Raw genomic sequence first — 21,919 nt, 5'->3', positions numbered from 1 at the left:
TCACAATGAACGATGAGCTGCCCAACCGTATCCCATGTGGAACAGCTCAGGTGCAACCCAACATCTGCAGATTTCAAGGGTCCACTGTGGAGTTTCATGATGGAAGTGTAGTGGAGACCTGGTGGTAGGTTATTTGTGTATACACACTCACTCACTCACACTAACAGTTTGTCTGTTCTTCTACCCTCCTTACATTTTGATAGACAACAGTGCAGATGGCCAATAGTGTGTGACTGAGATGAGTTGACTGTCTTGCAGGTCTTCGCCACAGGGAACAGGTTTTCCTTTCCATTCCTGGCGCCACATGTGGCCTGAGTGTCTGAGAACAAAGCATCTCTGTACAGGTAACTATGACAATAAACAGTGATACAATACCTAACCAAAGTCTCCAAAATCTCCTCTATTTTTATAATGTATCTTCATTTTACATTTCTCCCTTTGACGCTTCAAATCAAGTTACACCCTGTGACATTAAAATACGAGTTTTGAGGACCAAAACTATTCAGAGCTAGGCTCAAAATGTCCGGTGTTGAATCCCTGTATATTCGGCCCTAATGACACCACTGTTAGTGTAGACATTAGGGGTGGAGCCAAATCTGAATATGGTATTCAGAAAAGCACAAATGGTAGGTTTATATGAATATTTATTTTGTACAAATATTTAAAAAATATTTGTTTTTGGGAAGTAAAAAAACCCTCAAATAACAGCGTGCAGGTTGGGACTCGTAATGTAGCAAGGTTACATCACTGTCATCACTGTCTGTCTCTGTGTCATGAGTGTATAAATAATTGTAAAAACAAAAAGAGGATTTTTTTTTCTTTTATTTGAATACAAATATGAATAATTTTGCTGCATCAATAAATATAAATCCTGGGCCCTCTGCACATTCCTAGAAAGAGAGTACGTTAGTCCTCTTCAAAAAGGGATCTCAGAACAGAAAATGCCTCTGAGAGACCAGTAACTTCAAAGATGTTGTTTCCTGCGGTGTTCCCTCTACATTTTGGACAGTGCACAAAGGTCTGCTGGCACCGTTCCACACATGTTTTGCAGCCAATAATGCTTCGGCAACACTGTGTGAAGACTGGCTCCTCGATGAACTCTAAAAAACAAAATGAGAGAAACTAATCATTCTCTGTGTGTGTCCCCATCTATCCTTAAAGTGATCTTGATGTAGGCCTATTGGGTGATAGTGTTTTCTTTTTACTCAACTTAGATGCTTTTAAACATTTCTTTCATGTATCATTATGTCGCCATAGGCTGTCACACAAAGGTCTGCATCAGTACATGTAATTCATTGTAGTGGATGAGACACAGCTGACATTGGTTAGCGAATGTAAAAATGTATGTGTATTTGGAAATCTCAAATTCTGGCACACCCTAAATAAAATGGATCCAAAATTATTTCACATATAGGACAATAACTATATATTGCATACTTACTCAAACAAACAACACAGCAGAACCCTTGCTTGATGGTATGTAGCTGGGAAGGAGTCAGGATGACTCTTTGAGTAGCAGCCAAACTGATGAGCTCTGTGATTGCAAACTTGCTCTGGGCAATTATAGAATACATATCAGAAAAAAATCACCAAGTAACTGTTCATGTAGATGTGTATTTACTTACAGAAGGTGGAGTGTAAGTTAGATCATCGTACACCACCACTCTATCCACAGCAGTAGGGTCGGTCTCACACTGTACCTAAATAATAATTACAGATCATACATTACAATCATACAATAACAGAGAGTATGAGTATATAGTATCTTAATTTTGTCTGTGTGTGTGTGTGTGTGTGTGTGTGTGTGTGTGTGTGTGAGTGAAACTAAAACAGTACAATTGACTACAACAGATATGTGTTAACTTGTTGACTGCAGGCGAATTAGAAAACACATTTCCTCTGTTCAAGAGTTGTCATAAAAACAACGAAATTAGGGATTGATCATAACACAAATTGAAACACTGCTATTGTATTAGAAAGTAGTAAATAGACAAACATCTGTATTTTGAACAATTAATAACACTAATAACATTACCGTGTCAGTGTGTTTGTTCAGTATGTGAAAAAAGACAAAACATTCTCTGCTACATAAAGTTATGCCAATTTATTCAGAACTTCCTCAAATCTTTGGCATTTTTTCTTATTACTGGATAATTTAACTTCTTTAAGACTAAAACCTGCCACAAGAACAACACTTTTTTGATTAAGCTGGTCACAACTCTGCAACAGGTGATGAGAGTTGACATATAGACACAGCTTTGTTTTTAGAGGCCGCAAGTCAAAAAGGTTCAAGAACAGACAGTTCTGGGCAATTATAGAATATATATCAGGAAAAAATCACCAAGTAACTGTCCATGTAGATGTGTATTTACTTACAGAAGTGGTGGGCGAAGTTTGTTGGCCATCCACCACAACCTCCAATAATTCAGAAGGGTCGGGGTTAACCTGCACCGAAGAAGTAAAAATTAATAAACAGAGAATATGAGTAGGATGAGATAACTCCTCTGGTGGTGTTGATGGAAGCTGAATGTGAAACATCAGGACAGCATCACATCAGAATGACATGTTGTTGTTTGACATCAACATTTAACCTCTAAAACTCTGCTGGACTCATTTGGATTAAAACTTCACTTCATTATGACATTTTGGAATAACCAGATAGACTTATGTCACACAGTTTAGGGAAACTATATTCTTCAGTTTTAAGATGAGCATGTTAAAATCTAATTAGAAAATGAAAAGTTTAAAGCTTTAACATATAATGGCTCTACTGTTAGAGAGAGTTCTCAAAGAATCTGAGCAGCAACATCGACTCTCAATCCTCCCTAACACATAATGGTACAGAATCAGAGATAGCAGTAAATGTACATGGACATTAGAGCTTAGCAGACAACAATGCCAAAGCTTAAAAAAGAGTGTTGGCATTAGAAATCAATAGAGTAATAAGAAGCACTGGCAGCATGTGTACATGCCTAATACACGTGTATGATACTGACAATGCAGTACGAGCTTCAGAGCCTCTCTACCTGAATGCAAAGCTTCATTTACTGTTGCACTGAAAAACTGATCTTCTAATCTCTGATCAAATTTAACATCCAAAATAAAAACTCTGCCTTTACCTGTAGCCGGACCAGAAAATCAAGTTCCTTTATTCAAGGGTTGTCATAAAAACAATAGATAAATACCTTTCATCATCACACAACGACAAATAGGCCTATGCATGTGCTAACAGTTTAGCCTGTTTGTCGGTAGATTAGACAACATAGAAACACTAGTATTGCATCAGTAAATAGTGTATAGACAGACATCTTCATTTTAAACAATTACATAACACTAAAAACTTTACCATGTTGGTGGCCATTTTGATGATGAAAGATTTGAACAATTTTTTTCGATGAGCAAGTCTTCAATTACTCAACGTCAAGGAAATGGCAGGTGGCTGTTAATCACGCGATACAATACGAGAGACCCGTGTCACATAAATGATGCTGACTTTTGTTTCCAACTCTTGTCATAGTTGATCCACAAGTTCAAGATCAGTTTTGTCAGTAAATGAAGCTTTACATTCAGGTAGAGACGCTCTGAAACTTGTTTGGAATCACTGATATCATTGATAGACTGTATTGTCAGTATGGTACACGTGACACTAGGCAGCCCTCATGAACTGCCAGCTCTGCTTATTATTCTGTTGATTTCTAATGCCAACACTCTTTGTTAAACTTTGGCATTGTTGTCTGCTATGGTCTCATGTTCATCTATATTTACAGCAGCTCTGATACTGTACCATTATGTGTTAAGTAGGATTGAAAGTCGTTGTTGCTGCTCAGATTCTTTGAGAACTCTCTCGAACAGCAGAGCCATTTCCACCAAGACTAACCATATTCTAAATGTAGGGGTTATACTGGGTCAAGCATGGGCCTTGAGGTCACCGAGTAACCAACACTAAATGTTAAGTTGAAGGAGACACTGTCCCCTCTTCTTGAGACTCAGAGCAGCTGTCTGTGATGATTGGGGAAGGGGAAGTCATTCTGATAATAGGTACATCGGCAATGCCGTGGTTACCAAAGTCAGGGGGGGTGACTGTCCGACTCCCTAGACACCACAGATAGGTGACTGCTTAGATTCCATTGGCATAATCAGGCAACAGCGGCTCCAAATTCCATGCAACATGACTGAACTAACACAGGTAAAAACATTTCCCTGTTTAGAAACTAATTAACCAAGAGACTATTTTCTCATATTGTAGATGCATAGGGTTTCACCATTTCTGGGGGTATAGTATTAGTGGCATGATCTGTAGGGGTTTAAAGACCAAAGTCAGAGCTGAAATCCTCAGAGCATTAGAGACCATTGATCAGCATTTCTCCATCACACAGCCATTTGCAAAAAATGGTCAATGCCTACGCGCAAATGTCTCTGACTGAAATGACAAAGATAACATGCACATCAGTTAAAACTCTCAACCTACCTTGGATCTTGAGTTGTATCTTCTGTACAGCTGATCCGGTCTTTTTGTTTCTGAGTGTAAGAAAGCATAAAAAAGATGTCCGATATGCCAGTTGTTGTTGAATCATCCTGTTAGTTGCTTCCACAGTAAGTTCACGTGTGAAAAAAAATATAACAATTGACGAGGACTTTGCACAACTTTTCATCTTGATGTGTTGTACTAGGCTAAAAAACATTGTTGCGTATAATTACTTCATTCATCTATGACAATGAATGTGTATAATCACAATTTTGTATTTTAAAGTCTTTTGCTCTCCCTCAGCTGATGTAGTCTTCATCTTCATCTTTCACTCTCGGACTTCAATGAAGATATAAAGTAATCCAGGCAACCAAACCAAGGCATTCTGTTCTCAAACACTTGAGAGAATGGCAGTATCTAATTTTGTAGTCCACTGCATCTGGTCCCATCTCTGTGAAAACAGGAATACGCAGCAGCTGACAGAAAGATTAGCTTTTCTGGGTGAGTAAGTGTTCATGTGACTGATAAAAAGGGAAGCTAAAGGCAAAGGGAATGCTGAGATTTCAAGTTTCATTAGGAGACATTGTTGCACTATCAAGTACATAATGTTCGAAAAGTAGCTTAAAACATGCACACAAAGGGCGACTATTTACTGCATACTGCTGTTAGAAACTGAGTACAATCAGCCACCAATACAAACACATATTATCAGTTTATCAAACCAATAACTTACAGCAGTCAATGTTAGACAACCTTATCACACTTTAGCAGTTAACTAGTGTTTCTCTGACAAAACGTTAAAAATATATATATTAGCAGTTTGGATTAAACTGAAGCTCCCCGCCCTCTCTGGGGAAAATATTACACCAGACTCCCTTTAAGAAATATGACAAACTAACAGTTCCTTACATGTCCGCAAAAACACATAACTCTAGAAACACAAGATAGAAGGTGTCATATGTCAACAGTCTTCTCAGTTTGGCATCAATATAATCCATGAAGATAATATTTTTTGGATTTTTTTCACCTCAACTTGCTCCCAGCCTCCGTTGGTTAGCTATGCTATTTAAGTGGGAGAAGACAATGGGGATGAGATGGGAGCAGTTTCAAAAATTAAGATTTTTCACTAAAATATGCGCTGGTTGGTGGATCAGATACAAGCTGAATTAAACTCTGACTCATAACACTGTTAATTCACCATCTATCGTGTGTGTGTGATGGTATTTGAGGGTTTTTTCAGCTGTTACACTTTGCTGCTTCCCGTTTGGTGATGGAGAGAGTGAACCTTAACTATTTGCATGAGCCAAGACTTATGATGATATTTAACTTGTTTGATTTTATCGGAACGTCAAGATGAGACAAAGACTGACTTAAGACAGCTTGGACTGAGTTTTATGACCACCTTACACCAAATGATGACCAAATTCAGATGGCGGGAGCACGCCACAACTCCAGTAAAACTCTCATGATTTTATTCCAACATTGGAGATTTGTCTGCGACAGTGAAATTGTTTGAAAAGTCTAGGTAACTGCTAAAGTGTGATAAGGTTGTCTGACGTTGACTGCTGTAAGTTATTGGCTTGATAGCCTAATAGTATGTGTTTGTATTGATTACTGAGGGTGGCTGATTGTACTCAGTTTATAACAGCAGTATGCAGTAAGTGGTTGATGGTGTAATAACGACTCCCGATGACACATGCAAGCTCAGCATTCCTGTTGCCTTTAGCTTCCCTTTTTATCAGTCACATGAACATTTATTCACCCAGAAAAAGCTCATGTTTCTCTGTATAATATGACCTCCTCTTTCTGTCCGCTGCGGTGTGTCTGCCGTGTATTTACTGGTTTTTCAAACATGATCTCAGGATAGCTGGAGGAGTTAAACCTGTGACTTTCTGCCTTTGTATTATTATCCAGGCTGCTGCTGTTTCTACTGTATTTCATGCAATTTGCAGGTTTTCAAACAGAAATACTCCAGCAGCTGAAAGTGCTGTGTCCAGATAGTTAATGGTTGAAGCAGGTTTATATGGGCAGCTGCATAAACTGTGTAGATGTTTTAAAATTGTAAAAATACAAGTACAGGACAACACCTTTTGAAATGTGATTGTCTTAACTGATGCAATCTAAGAAACACTAACCCAAATATATTTTTATTTGTAAAAAAAAAAAAAAGTTGTTAAATGAAAGTTAGTTAATAACAGGAACAATCAGTTTCACGTTATAATGTGAAACTTGTTATAACATGAAACTTATATTGTTAAAACATATAACGTGATAAGTTGGACTCCCCTTAATGTACTCCAGTTGTGAACTGACACCTGGCCTTTTGCAAACTACAATACGGCTCGATCCTACACTTTTTCCATCTACTACCGCCTCTTATGCACAAAATGGCCTGCTTTTCAGTGCTGGTGTGAGGAGAGGGGCTCACATTGTGCCCTCTATCGCGTGTTAATTTTCCTCCAGCTGTTAGTAGATAGAAGTGTGGCTCTATCTATGATTAAAACATGCTGCAGCCATTTCTTCCTGCCATGAAGGCTATGGCTCCTCCGCGCTCCTTTGCGTGTGTGTTAGTGCCTGCGGACTCTGGTGGCTCCTGTCAGCTGAATAATAATACCCCTCCAGCTAATCTCTCTTCTGTAGGAGAGACGGGATGGCTGTAACATGATTTAGTTTTAACACTTTCAATTTCTCTAATCAGAAACAAGTTAGAAATTACCTGGCTCACTTTAGTCCTTGTTCCACATGTGACACACACACAGACACACTCACACAGAAACACTCACACAGAAACACACTAATGTTCAACTGATGAAGCTTGTGCACATTTGCACATTTTTTTCAGTTTTATTATTATGTTCAAATGTTAGTGTAACACACAGACACACACACACACAGACAGATACACACACTCTCTCTTTCTCTCTCTCTCTCTCTCTCTCTCTCTCTCTCTCTCTCTCTCTCTCTCACACACACACACACACACACACACACACACACACACACACACATCCTAGTCATGTTAAAAAGTCATTTAAGTGCTGAATAAAAACAGTATTATAAGTTTTTGTCATAATCCTTATTTCATAATATTACATTTCACCCCATGGTATGTTACAACTAACCTGGACTATGGGGTCAATTGTAACATTTCGCCTCTTGTATTTGAGACTAAACCATGCATTTTTTGTTTGTGTTGCAGAGATAACAGCTACACCATTTAATAGCAGACACATGTCACTAGTTTGCATCACATTTTGAATGCACTGGTTTAAAAAAGCTCCAAGCTACAGACAGAAATGTCAAAAATGCATTATAAAATCCTTCTTAGTGCATACATACTTATCACAATATCATCCACTGTGCCCAATAACAGCAGAATTATGTCATGTCTCAACCCAAGCATGAAGTAGAACTTAAAACCATTCGTGTAAATGAGCCATATTCCTCAATTTATCTGTTCTCCACACACCGTTTCTTCATTCAAACATGAGTTTCACATTATAACGTGAGATATAAGGAGCAAAAGAATAAATGAACAGTAGAAACAAAAGAAAAGCAGGAGTTCTTTTGCTGGGCACAGAGTTTTCTCCTTAACAACCTGATGGAATAAGAATGGACAAACAAGAGAAAAAGACTTGCATGATTCACATCTCAATATTGTCTGTCTTTCATATCAAGTACATCTTATGCATGCGCGTGCTCATGTAGACACTAGGTGGTGCTCAAGCACCTGCCCTTCTGGCCTTTGACTAGATAAGTGCCCTTTTAGCGAGACATTTTTTTCATTTTCTTTTTCTGATTTTACATTTTAGTTTTTAAATTTGGCCCATGATATCAATTTTCAATTAAAAGCGTGTTGTAATGCCTGACAATTGCATTTAAGTTCTAATTCTGCCCCTCCTTCTTCGACTTGTCACAGCCACTGGTTGCAGCATGCATATCGAGCGCCTTGCAGAGCAGCGTGATCCACGTCTCCTGTCATGCCTTCACTGCTGACAGCCAGGTAACGATAGTCTTTGTCCTAAACCCTGTCATTGTTTGTCACTGTTGTGAAAATAAACTACTATTAAACATCTCAGTACAGCCAGCCTAACTTAGGCAATAGTCCACCATTAAGCTTAACAAGTAAGCTAGTTATGTCTGATAAATATGTGGCATGTGTAGCAGAAAAATCAGGTAATTATCACTATAAACCTGCATTCTCTTGTAATCTCACCTCCCCTTAAGATGATATTTATGTGATGAGGCACTGATCAGTTTTTACAGTATGAAACAGTAACAAGTAGTACAAAGTATTTGCTGTACAGTCAGCAAATTATAGCATTTAATGATGTCTTATATATTTTTACTTAGGTGTACAGAATATACAAATGTATAACTGTGATTGTTTTTGTTTTTGATAGAAGCGAGACAAGTTTGAGAACATAAAATACACAGAGTTGAGATTTGAATTTGATCACTTGGACAAATTTCTGATATTGTGTAGGTTCATTTATAAGCCAATCAAGTTTTCTTTTGGATCTTAATGTTTTCTCAAGAGCTGATTATTTCAGACGAATAAAGATCAGTGCATGTGTATGTTAGTCCTCTTCAAACAGGGACCTTGAAAGACAATCTGAAACCTAACCTGAAGAGGATAGGGACACTGAGGTGACCCGAGCTACAGAGACACTGGTCACTTTCACACAGGGGAATAATAATGTTACTTGCTCTGGCAGAGTGAGCAAACCAGCAATCAGGCTGGATTTGTGAAGTCTATGGACTGTGAGAGGATTTTTGGAAAAGGAGGATGATAAGATAGGTGCACTGTTAATGATAACATAGGAAATGTTTCAGTTGACTTGTAAGCTTGTTAAATAGAAAATCTATACCCCATAGCTGTCAGGAGTAGGTTGGACAGTGAACAGTGTGATACAAAGATGTTTTGTTGTCTTTGATATTTCTGTTGAAGATTCAGTAAAAGGAAGAAAATGTTTATTATTTTAGTTGTGGAAATACTGGGAAAAGAGTATAAAAGCATATGGATTACTACAATGTTAAGTTAAAGTTGTTTACAGTAAATGTTCAGAGAGACTTTTGAGATAATTATCTTAGAGGGGGAGATGTAATGAATGACAGTTAGTATCAGAAGATCCTGTCAATGTATTATCTTGACGTTGAGTGCGCATGTCATATAGGATGATGTAGGCGGAAGCATTAAGTTCGGTGTTGCTGTACAGGAGAAGGAGCAGTAAAGATACATGGAGAACAAGCTCATGAAGTTGGTCCAGTTTATTATTTGTGATATTTGTTATGTCAGTAAGCTGGACATCTACAGATATTACAAATCCTCAAAAAGGGATCTCAGAACAGAAAATGCCTCTAAAAGACCAGTAACTTCAAAGATGTTGTTTTCTGCGGTATTCCCTCTACATTTTGGACAGTACACAGAGGTCTGCTGCCACCGTTCCATGCATGCTTTGCAGCCAATAATGCTTCGGCAACACTGTGCAAAGACTGGCTCCACGATCAAATCTAAAAAACAAAATGAGAGAAAATAGTCATTCTCTATGTGTGTCCCCATCTGTCCTTAAAGTGATCTTGATGTAGGCCTACTTGGTGATAGTGTTTTCTTTTTACTCAAATTAAACTTTCTTTATTGTATCATTACACCATGGGCTGTCACACAAAGGTCTGCATCAGTACATGTAATTCATTGTAGTGGATGAGACACAGCTGACATTGGTTAGCGAATGTAAAACTGTATGTGTATTTGGAAATCTCAAATTCTGGCACACCCTAAATAAAATGGATCCAAAATCATTTTACATATAGGACAATAACTATATATTGCATACTTACCCATACAAACAACACAGCAGAACCCTTGCTTGATGGTATGTAGCTGGGAAGGAGTCAAGATGACTCTTTGAGTGGCAGCCAAACTGATGAGCTCTGTGATTGCTGCAGCGACATCTGGTAGGCTCTGTGATGCCAGCACAAGCTCTTCTATTCTCTCAGTGACTTCTCCAATGCCTGCAGCATCTTCATCTTTTCCGCTGTTGCAACGAAAAACATAATTGAATAATCAATATGTAATGGTTGTGTTCTATCAGTTTTGGTAGTGGTGGTGGGGTGGAAGTCTAACCTTTTGTGTTAAAGATTTTGCATATCATTAGTGCAAAGTTTTTTTTGAATAAGACCTTAAAATGGGGCAGATTGCAGGTGCAAATAATGTGTAATTCGTGGTGCTATTAGTGGGTGCAATCCATTCTTTGTGGATTTGGCCCGAAGTTTCATTTAAATCCATGCAGGACCTTTGGTGTAATCTTGCTGACAGACAGACAGACATACAGACAGACTAAAAACATAACCTCTGCCACTTCCTTGGTGAGGTCATGAGAGTGTGGGGAAAAATGTTAAAATGTGTATAATAATGTAAATGAAATGTACGACAAGTAGTATTAATTATTATTACATGGCAACTGGAGTTGTTATGATCATATCATACTCTGTGTTTTTGCAGTGACATCTAAGTATATTTTACTACCTGCCGTGCAATTGGTAAATTTGAAATGATAAATTGTATCACCGTCATTTAACAAGTGATTTAGGCTAACGTTACCTTTGAAATGTAGAGACAGAGGCTCTGGGGGGGGCTGAGGCTGTCGACTCTGTAGTTGAACTAGTGGTCGCAGGTGTTGGCATGAATGAAGAGCGTTGGCCCCTGATATTTGAAGCTGATGAGGTCTCCTCCTCATAGTGAAACTCATCGTGACCTCTTGGAGTAAGGTCAAATGTGCTGGAAACACTAGATGCTCCAGGAAACAAGGCCGCATTTGCGTTGTCAGTCGTGTACAGACTATGAGCCGAGACCTGTCAAGAAATTCATAAGTCAAATAACCACTAGTGTTTATTTTCAAACTTTTCTCAATGAATATTCTTCAGTGACCACTGAGAGGAAAACTCCTCCTAACACCTGTGTTTACCTTTTTCATGTCAAAATGGCTGCAGTGAAAAAGTCTATGACCAACATGGAGGTGAAGAAATCCCAGACAGTGTCTCCACTAGACAACATTTCCACTAACTTAGTGGGGTTAGGCTAACAGGCTAGCCTACGAGACTGACACCTGAGGCAGACTTATAGCTAGTGTTAGGAGTAAAGGGGGCGGGGTTTATAGTTCCTCTTTCTTCCTTTCCCTTTCTTAAACTGGACTGGTTTTCATTGAGAAGATAACAAGGGGGTGTGGTTAAGCTGCGGGCTGATAAAAGGACGCTACGGTGAGGTGCGCGCGCAACCACTGGAGTAATGTGAGGCAGCTCAGCTGGGAAAGCGCGAACCTTTGAAAGTGATACGAGTTGAGTTAAAGCCCAGAGAGACGTCCTTTGTAGAAGCGTTCGAGACATTACAGCCGCACACCTTTCCTGCACCCGGACCCTTTAGTAAAACCAGTTTTGTTCTTCGGGGACCCATCCCCCAACCACCAAAACCTGAACTGAACCGCCAGAAGGAGCTCGCGGCTCACGAGAGCAACGCCAGAGCTGGCGAGGCCGAGCCGGAGGGACTTGCACTGCTAGTCGGCGTGGCAACCCGATAAGGTAACCCACCTCCAGCCTGTCTATCTCTAACACTGGAAACCAGTCCGTCTTTCTCTGATTCCTTCCTAGTTTTCTCCTTTTCTACACCCTCCAGGTTAGGACTAGTATTGGTTCATTGATACTGAATCCCCTAGACTTGACTAGTCCGTAACATAATTTGGGAGACTCGTCCGGGATATGGATTCGAAGCGATTAGAGTTCAGTTAGTGAGTTACATCCAAGCATTCTGTTTGCGGGAAGAGGCACAAGTGAGTTGGATTCAGCTCGGGAAAAGTTGTATGTTGCTAGGTTTAGAAGTAGGCCATGGACATACATCTACGGGCAGAACAGCTGCTCGGTGCCAGACTCTCGTTTTAAACAGATGGTTGTGTATGTATGTAAAACTCAGCTAGCTAGACGAAAGGTTAAGGAAAATTTATCGGGTGTGTCGAGGTTAAAAACGAGGATAGGTCTGTAAATTGACGATAACAGTGTGGCTTAGCGGGTTGGTTGACGGCTGGTGTTTTGCTGCTGTGCGCGGCGTAAGGGTGCATTGGTTCGTGGTCCGTGTGTAAGTTGTATTGTCATAAGCGCTGTGTGCGACTTAAGGGTGCATTGGTTTGCGGTCTGTGTGTAAGTAGCAGTGTCATGAGTGCTGTGTGACTTATGTTTGCATTGATCTCTGAGAATAGAGTGACCTATGAGCTACCTCCTGTTAGCAGGTTATACGTTAGTTTATGGCCATCTGATAAGTTACCTTAGAGGTAAATTTTTGTGAGGCCCTTGTCTCCTTTGGTTACCCCCACCGGTGAGCGCTCACTAACGGTGACTATGGCTACTTTCAGAGTAGAAGAGTTTTGTGGGAGCGATTTTGGGCGAAATGAGTTGCGTAAGCTTAGAAAAGAAGATTTGCTTGCGGTAGCTCAATATTGTGAGGTCGAGATAAATCCAGAGGCTAGAAAGCCAGAAATTGTGGAGACTCTCATTTCAGCGTTACACCTGCATGATCCGGTACAGGAGAGAGAGAGGGAGGAGAGAGAGAGAGAAAGAGCGAGAGAGGGGGAGCGGATGTTTCAACTTGAGCTGGCAAAAATGGCAGCAAAAGAGCAAGAGCAGAAACTTGAGTTGGCAAGGTTGGCATTGGAGCAAGAGAAGCTTAAAGCTAACCACAGTGTCCTACAACGTAAGCACGAAGCTCGTTTTGATGTTTCCAGCTGTTTAAGACTCATGCCAAAATTTAACGGTGATGATGTGGCCTCTTTCTTCGAAGCTTTTGAGAAAGTAGCCAAAGAGCTAGAGTGGCCTGAAAATAGGTGGACGCTGCTTATCCAGAGTGTGCTTGAGGGTAAAGCTCAAGAAGCTTATGCAGCCTTAGATGCATCTGACAGCCGAGACTATGATGCTGTGAGGAAGGTGGTTTTGGCAGCCTATGAGGTGGTGCCAGAAGCCTACCGACAGAAGTTCAGGTCTCTGCAGCGGAAACAAGGTGAGACTTTCCTTGATTTGGCTAGGCAACAGGAAGTTGTGTTTGACAGGTGGTTAGCAAGTACCAACACACATACCTTTCAAGAGTTGCGACAACTTATACTAGTGGAGCAGTTTAAAACCAGTTTACCCCGGCACATGGAAATACATCTAAATGAGAGGGGCGTTACAGAGCTGAGAGGAGCTGCTATGGCAGCGGATTCTTATGAGTTAACGCACAGAGAGGCGCCTTGGAAAAGCAAGGTTGGCAGACAGGATAGGAGGCAAGCTACCACTGACAGGCCTACAGAGGCTAGCGTGGTTAAGCCTACTCCTCCCTCCCTGCGGTCTCAAGGACCAGGGAAAAGGTATGAGAAGCCTTTCATTCCTAGAAGTGATGTCATCTGTCATTATTGCAAAAAGCCTGGCCATATAAAGTCCAGTTGTCCTGGTCTCAGGAGAAGAAATGGGGACGAGAAAGTTGTGGGGTTGATAAATGCCCACCCACAGATTGGTCTTTGTGAAGTGGACAGCGTGAACCTGCCATCCTGCCCAGTAGCAAAGGGGTTTGAAGGTTTTGTGTCAAGGGGGGCTGTTTCTGGGGCACCTGATAGGGAAATGGTCCCTATATCCATCCTGAGGGACACAGGGGCTACACAGTCCTTATTGGTTCAGGGTATTATAGATCTCTCGCCCGCCACCTATTTAAAAGCTTCTACCCCAGTGAAGGGTGTGGGAGGTGGTTTTATTAGTGCTCCTTTGCACCGGATATTTCTGGAGTCTAACATTGTAAATGGGCCGGTAGTGGTCGGCATTGTACCTTCCTTGCCAGTTGAAGGGGTTGCCTTGGTGTTGGGAAATGATTTGGCCGGTACTCAGGTTTGCGTGACACCAGTTGTGTGTAAGAAACCTTGTGAAGTCCCAGAGACCATGGCTTTGGAGAGAGAACACCCCGAGGTGTTTACAGCTTGTGTGGTGACACGTGCTCAGGCTCTGGCTGCTGAAAAAGGAAATTCCAGCGAGCAGGATGAACTGTCTGGTGGGTTGGCTGATACCTTTTTCGCTAGGCTAGCTGAAGTGTCACCTTGCTCTCAGTTCACTCGGGAAGCCCTCATATTAGAGCAGGAAAAGGATCCTTCTGTAGCTCCATTGAGACAGACAGCTGCTAGTGCTGAGGACATGAAAGAGGTAGCTGAAGGCTTCTTTATCCAAGATGGAGTCCTGTTGAGGAAATGGCGGCCTCGTGATCGTCCTGCTGAGGAGACATGGACCGTTAGGACTCAAGTGGTGCTGCCTGAGAGTTTTAGGGAGGAAGTCCTGCGTTTAGCCCATGAAGTATCCATGGCTGGTCATTTAGGCATCCGGAAAACTCAGGAGAAAATCAGCAGACATTTCTACTGGCCCAAAATGCATAAGGACGTGGTGTCGTATTGTCGTAGTTGTCATGCTTGTCAGGTTGTAGGCAAGCCCAACCAGACCATTCCAGCTGCTCCCCTCTGCCCTCTACCGGTCATGGAGGAACCCTTTTCAAGGGTAATGATTGATTGTGTTGGCCCTTTGCCAAAAACTAAGAAAGGGAATGAGTACCTCCTGACTATTATGGATGTTTCTACGAAGTTTCCGGAGGCTGTGCCATTGAAGTCAATTAAAACCAGGGTCATAGTGGAGGCTCTGCTCCATTTCTTTTCTAGGGTAGGTTTACCACTAGAAGTCCAACATGATCGTGGGTCCAACTTCACTTCTGGCGCATTTCAGGAAGTGATGCATGAGCTGGGAATTAAACAAATTATGTCATCTGCCTATCATCCTCAGTCCCAAGGTGCAATCGAGAGGTACCACCAGACTTTAAAGTCTATGATTAAAACCTATTGTGTTGGTTACTCAAATGACTGGGATGTAGCTATGCCATTTCTATTGTTCGCTATCAGAGACTCTGTGAATGAGGCTACAGGTTTTAGCCCTTTCGAGTTGGTTTATGGACATCAAGTGAGAGGACCGCTGAGGATGGTGAAAGAACAGCTGTTGCAGTCCGCCGGGCAGACAGACGCTCCCAGTGGGATTTTGCAGTATGTAGCATCCTTCAAGGACCGGCTGCATACAGCTTGTGACTTGGCCAGGAGTAACTTGGAAGCAGCTAAGGGAAAGATGAAGGCTCAGTATGACAAGAAGGCAGTGAAACGTACCTTCAAGGCAGGGGACCAGGTTCTGGTTTTGTTGCCCATGGGTGGAGATAAGCTAGGGGTGAAATTCTATGGTCCGTATAAGGTTATCAAGAAAGTGGGTGCTTGCAATTATGTTGTTGAGACCCCCGACCGGAGGCACAAATCACGAGTATGTCACATCAATCTCTTGAAACCTTATTATACCCGTGACACTTCGTCCACCGTGTGTATAACCTCTCAAGTTGCTGTGGATGAAGAGACAAGTGAGGATGATGATGTTGGGTCAGTGGAGCCTGTTACAGCTAGGCTGAAGAATTCCAGCGCCCTGGCCAATCTCAGAGAGACACTCAGTTACCTCACTACAGAGCAGAGAGAGGATGTAGTACATCTAGTGGACCAGTATAGTTCTTTGTTTAAAGATACCCCTGGTTTGACGAAGTTAATAACCCATGATGTAGACACTGGTGAGGCAACCCCCATTAAGCAACATCCGTACCGCATTAACCCACAAAAATGGGCTCAGGTGAAGTCAGAGTTGCTTTATATGGAAGAAATTGGTGTCATTGAACAGGGCTCAAGTGAATGGAGTTCTCCCTTAGTCCCTGTTCCCAAACCCGATTTAAGCGTACGACCTTGCATTGATTACCGAAAGGTTAATAATGTTACTAAAACTGACGCGTATCCCATACCCAGGTTAGAAGACTGCATTGATAAGATTGGAAAGGCACAGTATGTCTCAAAGTTTGACTTGTTAAAAGGCTACTGGCAAGTGCCGTTGACAGAAAGGGCAAAAGATGTATCTGCCTTTGTGACGCAGGAATGTTTGTATCGCTGTCGAGCTCTCCCGTTTGGCATGAAGAACGCGCCAGCAACCTTTCAGAGGTTAATGAATCTGGTAACCTCCGGATTACAGAACACTGTAACCTATTTAGATGATGTGGTTTGCTATAGCTCTTCATGGTCTGATCATGTGCAACATATGAGACAGTTGTTTGAACGGCTTGAGCAAGCAGGGTTGGTAGTCAACTTGCCCAAGTGTGAGATTGGAAAGGGGCAGGTCACATACTTGGGGCACCAGGTTGGTCAAGGTTCAGTGAGGCCAAGGACTGCCAAGGTGCAGGCCATTTTAGACATGCCTGTTCCAAAAACGAAACGTCAGCTAATGCGCCTTTTAGGCATGTGTGGATTTTATAGGCGGTTTGTCCCCAACTTTGCAGCGGTGACAACACCACTAACAAACTTGCTGAAGAAGGGAGTGAGGTTTAGCTGGTCGGCAGACTGTCAGAAAGCACTGGAAATGGTTAAAGCTATTCTAGCTAGTGAACCAGTATTGGCGGCTCCGGACTTCTCTGTTCCATTCAAGCTGGCAGTGGATGCTTGTGATGTTGGAGTGGGGGCAGTGTTACTACAGACTGATGTGTCAGGGATAGATAGGCCGGTTGCCTACTTCTCTAAAAAATTGAATCGCCATCAGAAACGTTATTCTACCATTGAGAAGGAGGCCCTGGCTCTAGTTCTGGCAGTTCAACACTTTGAGGTGTATGTCTGTAGTGCTGGAGGTGATCTGGTGGTTCTCACTGACCACAACCCATTGACATTTCTAGCAAAGTTCAAAACGTCCAGTCAGAGAGTGTTCCGTTGGAGTTTAATTTTGCAACCATATAACTTGACAGTAGTGCATTTACCAGGCAAAGAAAATGTTATTGCCGACACCCTGTCAAGGGGATGAACATGTGGTGAGAAGCCGTGAGTGCAGTGTTTATAGTAATGCATGTGTATTGGAGTCAAGAGACTGATTACATTATACATTGGCATAGTCTTTCACATTTATAGGCATAACTCCAGAGTAGACGTTAATCATGTCACTAGTGATAAGATACCTTTTATACTAAGGGTCAGAGACTAGACATGCCAGTAATGAGTGTGCTAATGTGATGTGTACATTGTTGTTTTTAAGAAAAGAGAAAATGCTAAAAAAAAATAAATAAATAAAATAAAATAGGAAAAAAAAAACATAGGTGGAATCCAGATGGGTTTTTTTTTTGTTGTAAGGGGGGAGGAATGTTAGGAGTAAAGGGGGCGGGGTTTATAGTTCCTCTTTCTTCCTTTCCCTTTCTTAAACTGGACTGGTTTTCATTGAGAAGATAACAAGGGGGTGTGGTTAAGCTGCGGGCTGATAAAAGGACGCTACGGTGAGGTGCGCGCGCAACCACTGGAGTAATGTGAGGCAGCTCAGCTGGGAAAGCGCGAACCTTTGAAAGTGATACGAGTTGAGTTAAAGCCCAGAGAGACGTCCTTTGTAGAAGCGTTCGAGACATTACAGCCGCACACCTTTCCTGCACCCGGACCCTTTAGTAAAACCAGTTTTGTTCTTCGGGGACCCATCCCCCAACCACCAAAACCTGAACTGAACCGCCAGAAGGAGCTCGCGGCTCACGAGAGCAACGCCAGAGCTGGCGAGGCCGAGCCGGAGGGACTTGCACTGCTAGTCGGCGTGGCAACCCGATAAGGTAACCCACCTCCAGCCTGTCTATCTCTAACACTGGAAACCAGTCCGTCTTTCTCTGATTCCTTCCTAGTTTTCTCCTTTTCTACACCCTCCAGGTTAGGACTAGTATTGGTTCATTGATACTGAATCCCCTAGACTTGACTAGTCCGTAACACTAGTAGCTAGATCATTTTTGTTTGTCAAAATATTAATAACCACTCATTTGTTTTTTTTTAATACCTGTTTCTGAAGAGAAAATCGAATTAAGAAGAGATACACAGACTGTGGACCAAACTTGAGCTAAAATGCTAGGAAATATAGGACTTGTATTCAACAGTGAACAAGAAAGTGCAGCATGGCAGCTCGTTGGCAGAATTTGTGAAATATTTGCCATTTTTGTAAAATATGACTGATCATGCTGAAACTTTTTCTTTTATTTCAGGGATAGTGGTCAGGTGAAGCCATTACTGGATACTGAGCCATGAGGAAAGCAAAAGAACTGCCAAAGGACCTGTGAGAAAAGGTAGTTGAACCTTATAAATCAGGAAATGTTTTGAAAATGCCAATCAGTAGTCTTCAAGCTCTGATAAAGACATGGAGAATTAGGAGTTCTGTTGATACCAAGCCACAGTCAGGTAGACCAACAAAGATTTCAGCCACAACGGACAGGAAATTTGTTCTGGTTGCAAAGAAAAGCCCACATACAACTTCACCTGAAATACAGGCTCCTCTGCAGAAACTTGATCTGGCAGTTTCAACATGCACAATAAGGAGGTATCTATCTATCATATATATATATATATATGATGAATAATGAGGGCTCATATGTAAACACAGCTTTGTTTCAAAATCAAGTCAAAATGGTCAATTATAGAATACATGTCAGAAAAAAATCAGCAAGTAACTGTTCATGTAGATGTGTATTTACTTACAGAAGGTGGAGTGTAAGTTAGATCACCATAAACCACAACTCTATTCACAGCAGTAGGGTCAGTCTCACACTGTACCTAAATGATAATAAACAGAGAATATGAGTACATAGTATCTTAATTTTGTCTGTGTGTGGGTGTGTGTGTGTGTGTGTGTATGTGTGTGTGTGTGAGTGTGAGTGAAACTAAAACAGTACAATACGACCATACAACAGATATGTGTTAACTTGTTACCTGCAGGCGAATTAGAAAACACATTTCCTCTGTTCAAGAGTTGTCATAAAAACAAATAAATTATTGTATTACTATTGTATTATTAAGTAGTAAATAGACAAACATCTGTATTTTGAACAATTAACAACACTAATAACATTACCATGTCAGTGTGTTTGTTCAGTATGTGAAAAAAGACAAAAAATTCTCTGCTACATAAAGTTATAAAGACATATGCAACAGGTGATGAGAGTTCACATGTAGACAAAGCTTTGTTTTTAGAAGCCACAAGACAAAAAGGTTCAAGAACAGTTCTGGGCAATCATAGAATATATATCAGGAAATAAATCACCAAGTAACTGTTCATGTAGACGTGTGTTTACTTACAGAAGTGGTGGGCGAAGTTTGTTGACCATCCACCACGACCTCCAATAATTCAGAAGGGTCGGGTTCAACCTGCACCAAAGAAGTAAAAATTAATAAACAGAGAATATGAGTATATAGTATCTTTATTGTAATGTACAGTATTTCATGGTAAATATAAAGCCAGTCAAAGATTTTAAAAATGTTTGTGTGAAACCTGAACAATTAAGTGTGACTATACAACAGATATGCTATCCTATAGAGTACAACATGAGGGTCAAAAGGGAGACATTATTTTACTCATAGGATGAGATAACTCCTCTGGTGGTGTTGATGGAAGCTGAATGTGAAACATCAGGGCAATGTAACATCAGAATGACATGTTGTTGTTTGACATCAACATTTAACCTATAAAACTCTGCTGGACTCACTGCTGGGCACATTTGTATTAAAACTCAACATTATAATAATGATATTTTGGAATAAGCAGATAGACTTATCTCTCACAGGTTGGGGAAACTATATTCTTCAGTTTTAAGAAAAGCATATTAAAATCTAATCAGACAACCAAAAGTTTAAGAGTTTAACATATAATAGAGTGAAAGTCACTTTTCCATACTGACTGCTCATATGAAAATTTATAATCTCATGTATTTCAAACATTGCAGCTACTCTCCTCCATTTTGGAGTCAGTAAGCTTTGACCACGACAGGACAACCTGTCACATAAACAATCTGTGATCTAATTTACCATCCAAAATAAATCACTGCCCTTGTTAACTGAAGGTGAATTAGAAAAGACATTTCATTTGTTCAAGAGTTGTCATAAAAACAAATAGATTAGGGATTGATCATCACGCAACATGTTGAAACACTGCTATTGTATTATTAAGTAGTAAATAGACAAACATCTGTATTTTGAACAATTAATAACACTAATAACATTACCATGTCAGTGTGTTTGTTCAGTATGTGAAAAAAGACAAAAACATCTCTGCTACACAAAGTTATGCCAATTTATTCAGACATTCCTCAAATCTTTGGTGTTTTTTCTTGTGAATTACTGGATAATTGAAACTTCTTCGAGACTCTAAAACCTGCCACAGGAATAATACTTTTTTGATTAAACTGATCACAACTGGTAGACATATGCAACAGGTGATGAGAGTTCACATGTAGACAAAGCTTTGTTTTTAGAAGCCACAAGACAAAAAGGTTCAAGAACAGACAGTTCTGGGCAATCATAGAATATATATCAGGAAATAAATCACCAAGTAACTGTTCATGTAGACGTGTGTTTACTTACAGAAGGTGGAGTGTAAGTTAGATCACCATACACCACCACTCTATTCACAGCAGTAGGGTCAGTCTCACACTGTACCTAAATGATAATAAACAGATAATATGAGTACATAGTATCTTAATTGTGTATCTTAAAGGGAGACATTATTTTACTCACAGGATGAGATAACTCCTCTGATGGTGTTGATGGAAGCTGAATGTGAAACATCAGGACAATGTAACATCAGAATGACATGTTTGTTGTTTGACATCAACATTTAACCTCTAAAACTCTGCTGGACTCACTGCTGGACCCATTTGTACTAAAACTCAATTTTTTGATAATGATATTTTGGAATAAGCAGATAGACTTATGTTTCACAGTTTGGGGAAATGATATTCTTCAGTTTTAAGAAAAGCATATTAAAATCTAATTAGAAAACCAAAAGTTTATGAGTTTAACATATAATAATATGAAAGTCACCTTTCCATATCGACTGCTCATGTGAAAGTTTATAATCTCATGTATTTCAAACATTGCCTGATGAACGCAGCACAGCTACTCTCCTCCATTTCTGAGTCAGTAAGCTTTGACCATGACAGGACAACCTGTCACATAAACAATCTGTGATTTAATTTACCAAATGAAATGAAATCAAATTAAATCATATGAGCAGTTATATCCTAATTTAATGATTTTCAAAAATTGCATGATGAATGCAACGTGGCTACCACAGTACACTTTGGAAGTATCTTGAACAAATGGAGCACGACACGAGCATGTCGCATAATCAATCTCTGATCTTATTCACCATCCAAAATAAAAACTCTTCCCTTAATTGTATCCTGACTAGAAAAGCCAGTTGCTACATTCAAGAGTTATCATTAAAACAATAGATAAATACCTTTTGTCATCACACAACTACAAATAGGCCTACGCATCGCATGTGCTAACAGGCTAGCCGGTATGTCCATAGAAAGCAACACAAGCTAGAATT

At 40.5% G+C, this 21,919-nt stretch overlaps 1 protein-coding gene and 1 long non-coding RNA gene across 5 annotated transcripts in view; one reads left to right on the top strand and one right to left on the bottom strand.

Moving 5' to 3' along the window:
* Positions 1 to 820: 820 nt before the first annotated feature.
* LOC121908530 (E3 ubiquitin-protein ligase CHFR-like) lies at positions 821 to 21,217 on the bottom strand. Of its 3 annotated transcripts, XM_042428612.1 has the most exons (7): positions 21,100 to 21,217; positions 20,947 to 21,021; positions 19,666 to 19,734; positions 19,069 to 19,143; positions 11,070 to 11,320; positions 10,307 to 10,503; positions 9,738 to 9,979 (listed from the first exon to the last, which is right to left on the bottom strand). In XM_042428612.1, the coding sequence occupies exons 1-7, from the start codon at positions 21,148 to 21,150 to the stop codon at positions 9,786 to 9,788; spliced, it is 912 nt and encodes a 303-aa protein (XP_042284546.1). In that variant the 5' UTR covers positions 21,151 to 21,217; the 3' UTR covers positions 9,738 to 9,785. The 3 variants fall into 3 exon arrangements, 1 of the variants encoding a protein (XP_042284546.1); XR_006099254.1 differs by lacking the exons at positions 9,738 to 9,979; positions 10,307 to 10,503; positions 11,070 to 11,320; ... (2 more) ...; positions 20,947 to 21,021; positions 21,100 to 21,217 and adding exons at positions 826 to 1,100; positions 1,442 to 1,553; positions 1,626 to 1,700; positions 2,377 to 2,445; positions 4,469 to 4,988; XR_006099255.1 differs by lacking the exons at positions 9,738 to 9,979; positions 10,307 to 10,503; positions 11,070 to 11,320; ... (2 more) ...; positions 20,947 to 21,021; positions 21,100 to 21,217 and adding exons at positions 821 to 1,100; positions 1,626 to 1,700; positions 2,377 to 2,445; positions 4,469 to 4,988.
* LOC121908533 overlaps positions 8,099 to 21,919 on the top strand; it is a 36,321-nt gene continuing 22,500 nt past the window's right edge. For both annotated transcript variants that reach the window (XR_006099258.1, XR_006099257.1), the window contains exons 1-2: positions 8,099 to 8,468; positions 18,579 to 18,659. This is a non-coding gene — a long non-coding RNA (uncharacterized LOC121908533). The remainder of the gene's footprint in view (positions 8,469 to 18,578; positions 18,660 to 21,919) is intronic.

The sequence above is a fragment of the Thunnus maccoyii genome, chromosome 12 (assembly GCF_910596095.1).
Source record: "Thunnus maccoyii chromosome 12, fThuMac1.1, whole genome shotgun sequence".
Lineage (NCBI taxonomy): Eukaryota > Metazoa > Chordata > Actinopteri > Scombriformes > Scombridae > Thunnus > Thunnus maccoyii.
Note: the sequence above shows the minus strand (reverse complement) of the source record. Positions and strands in the feature narration are given on the sequence as shown.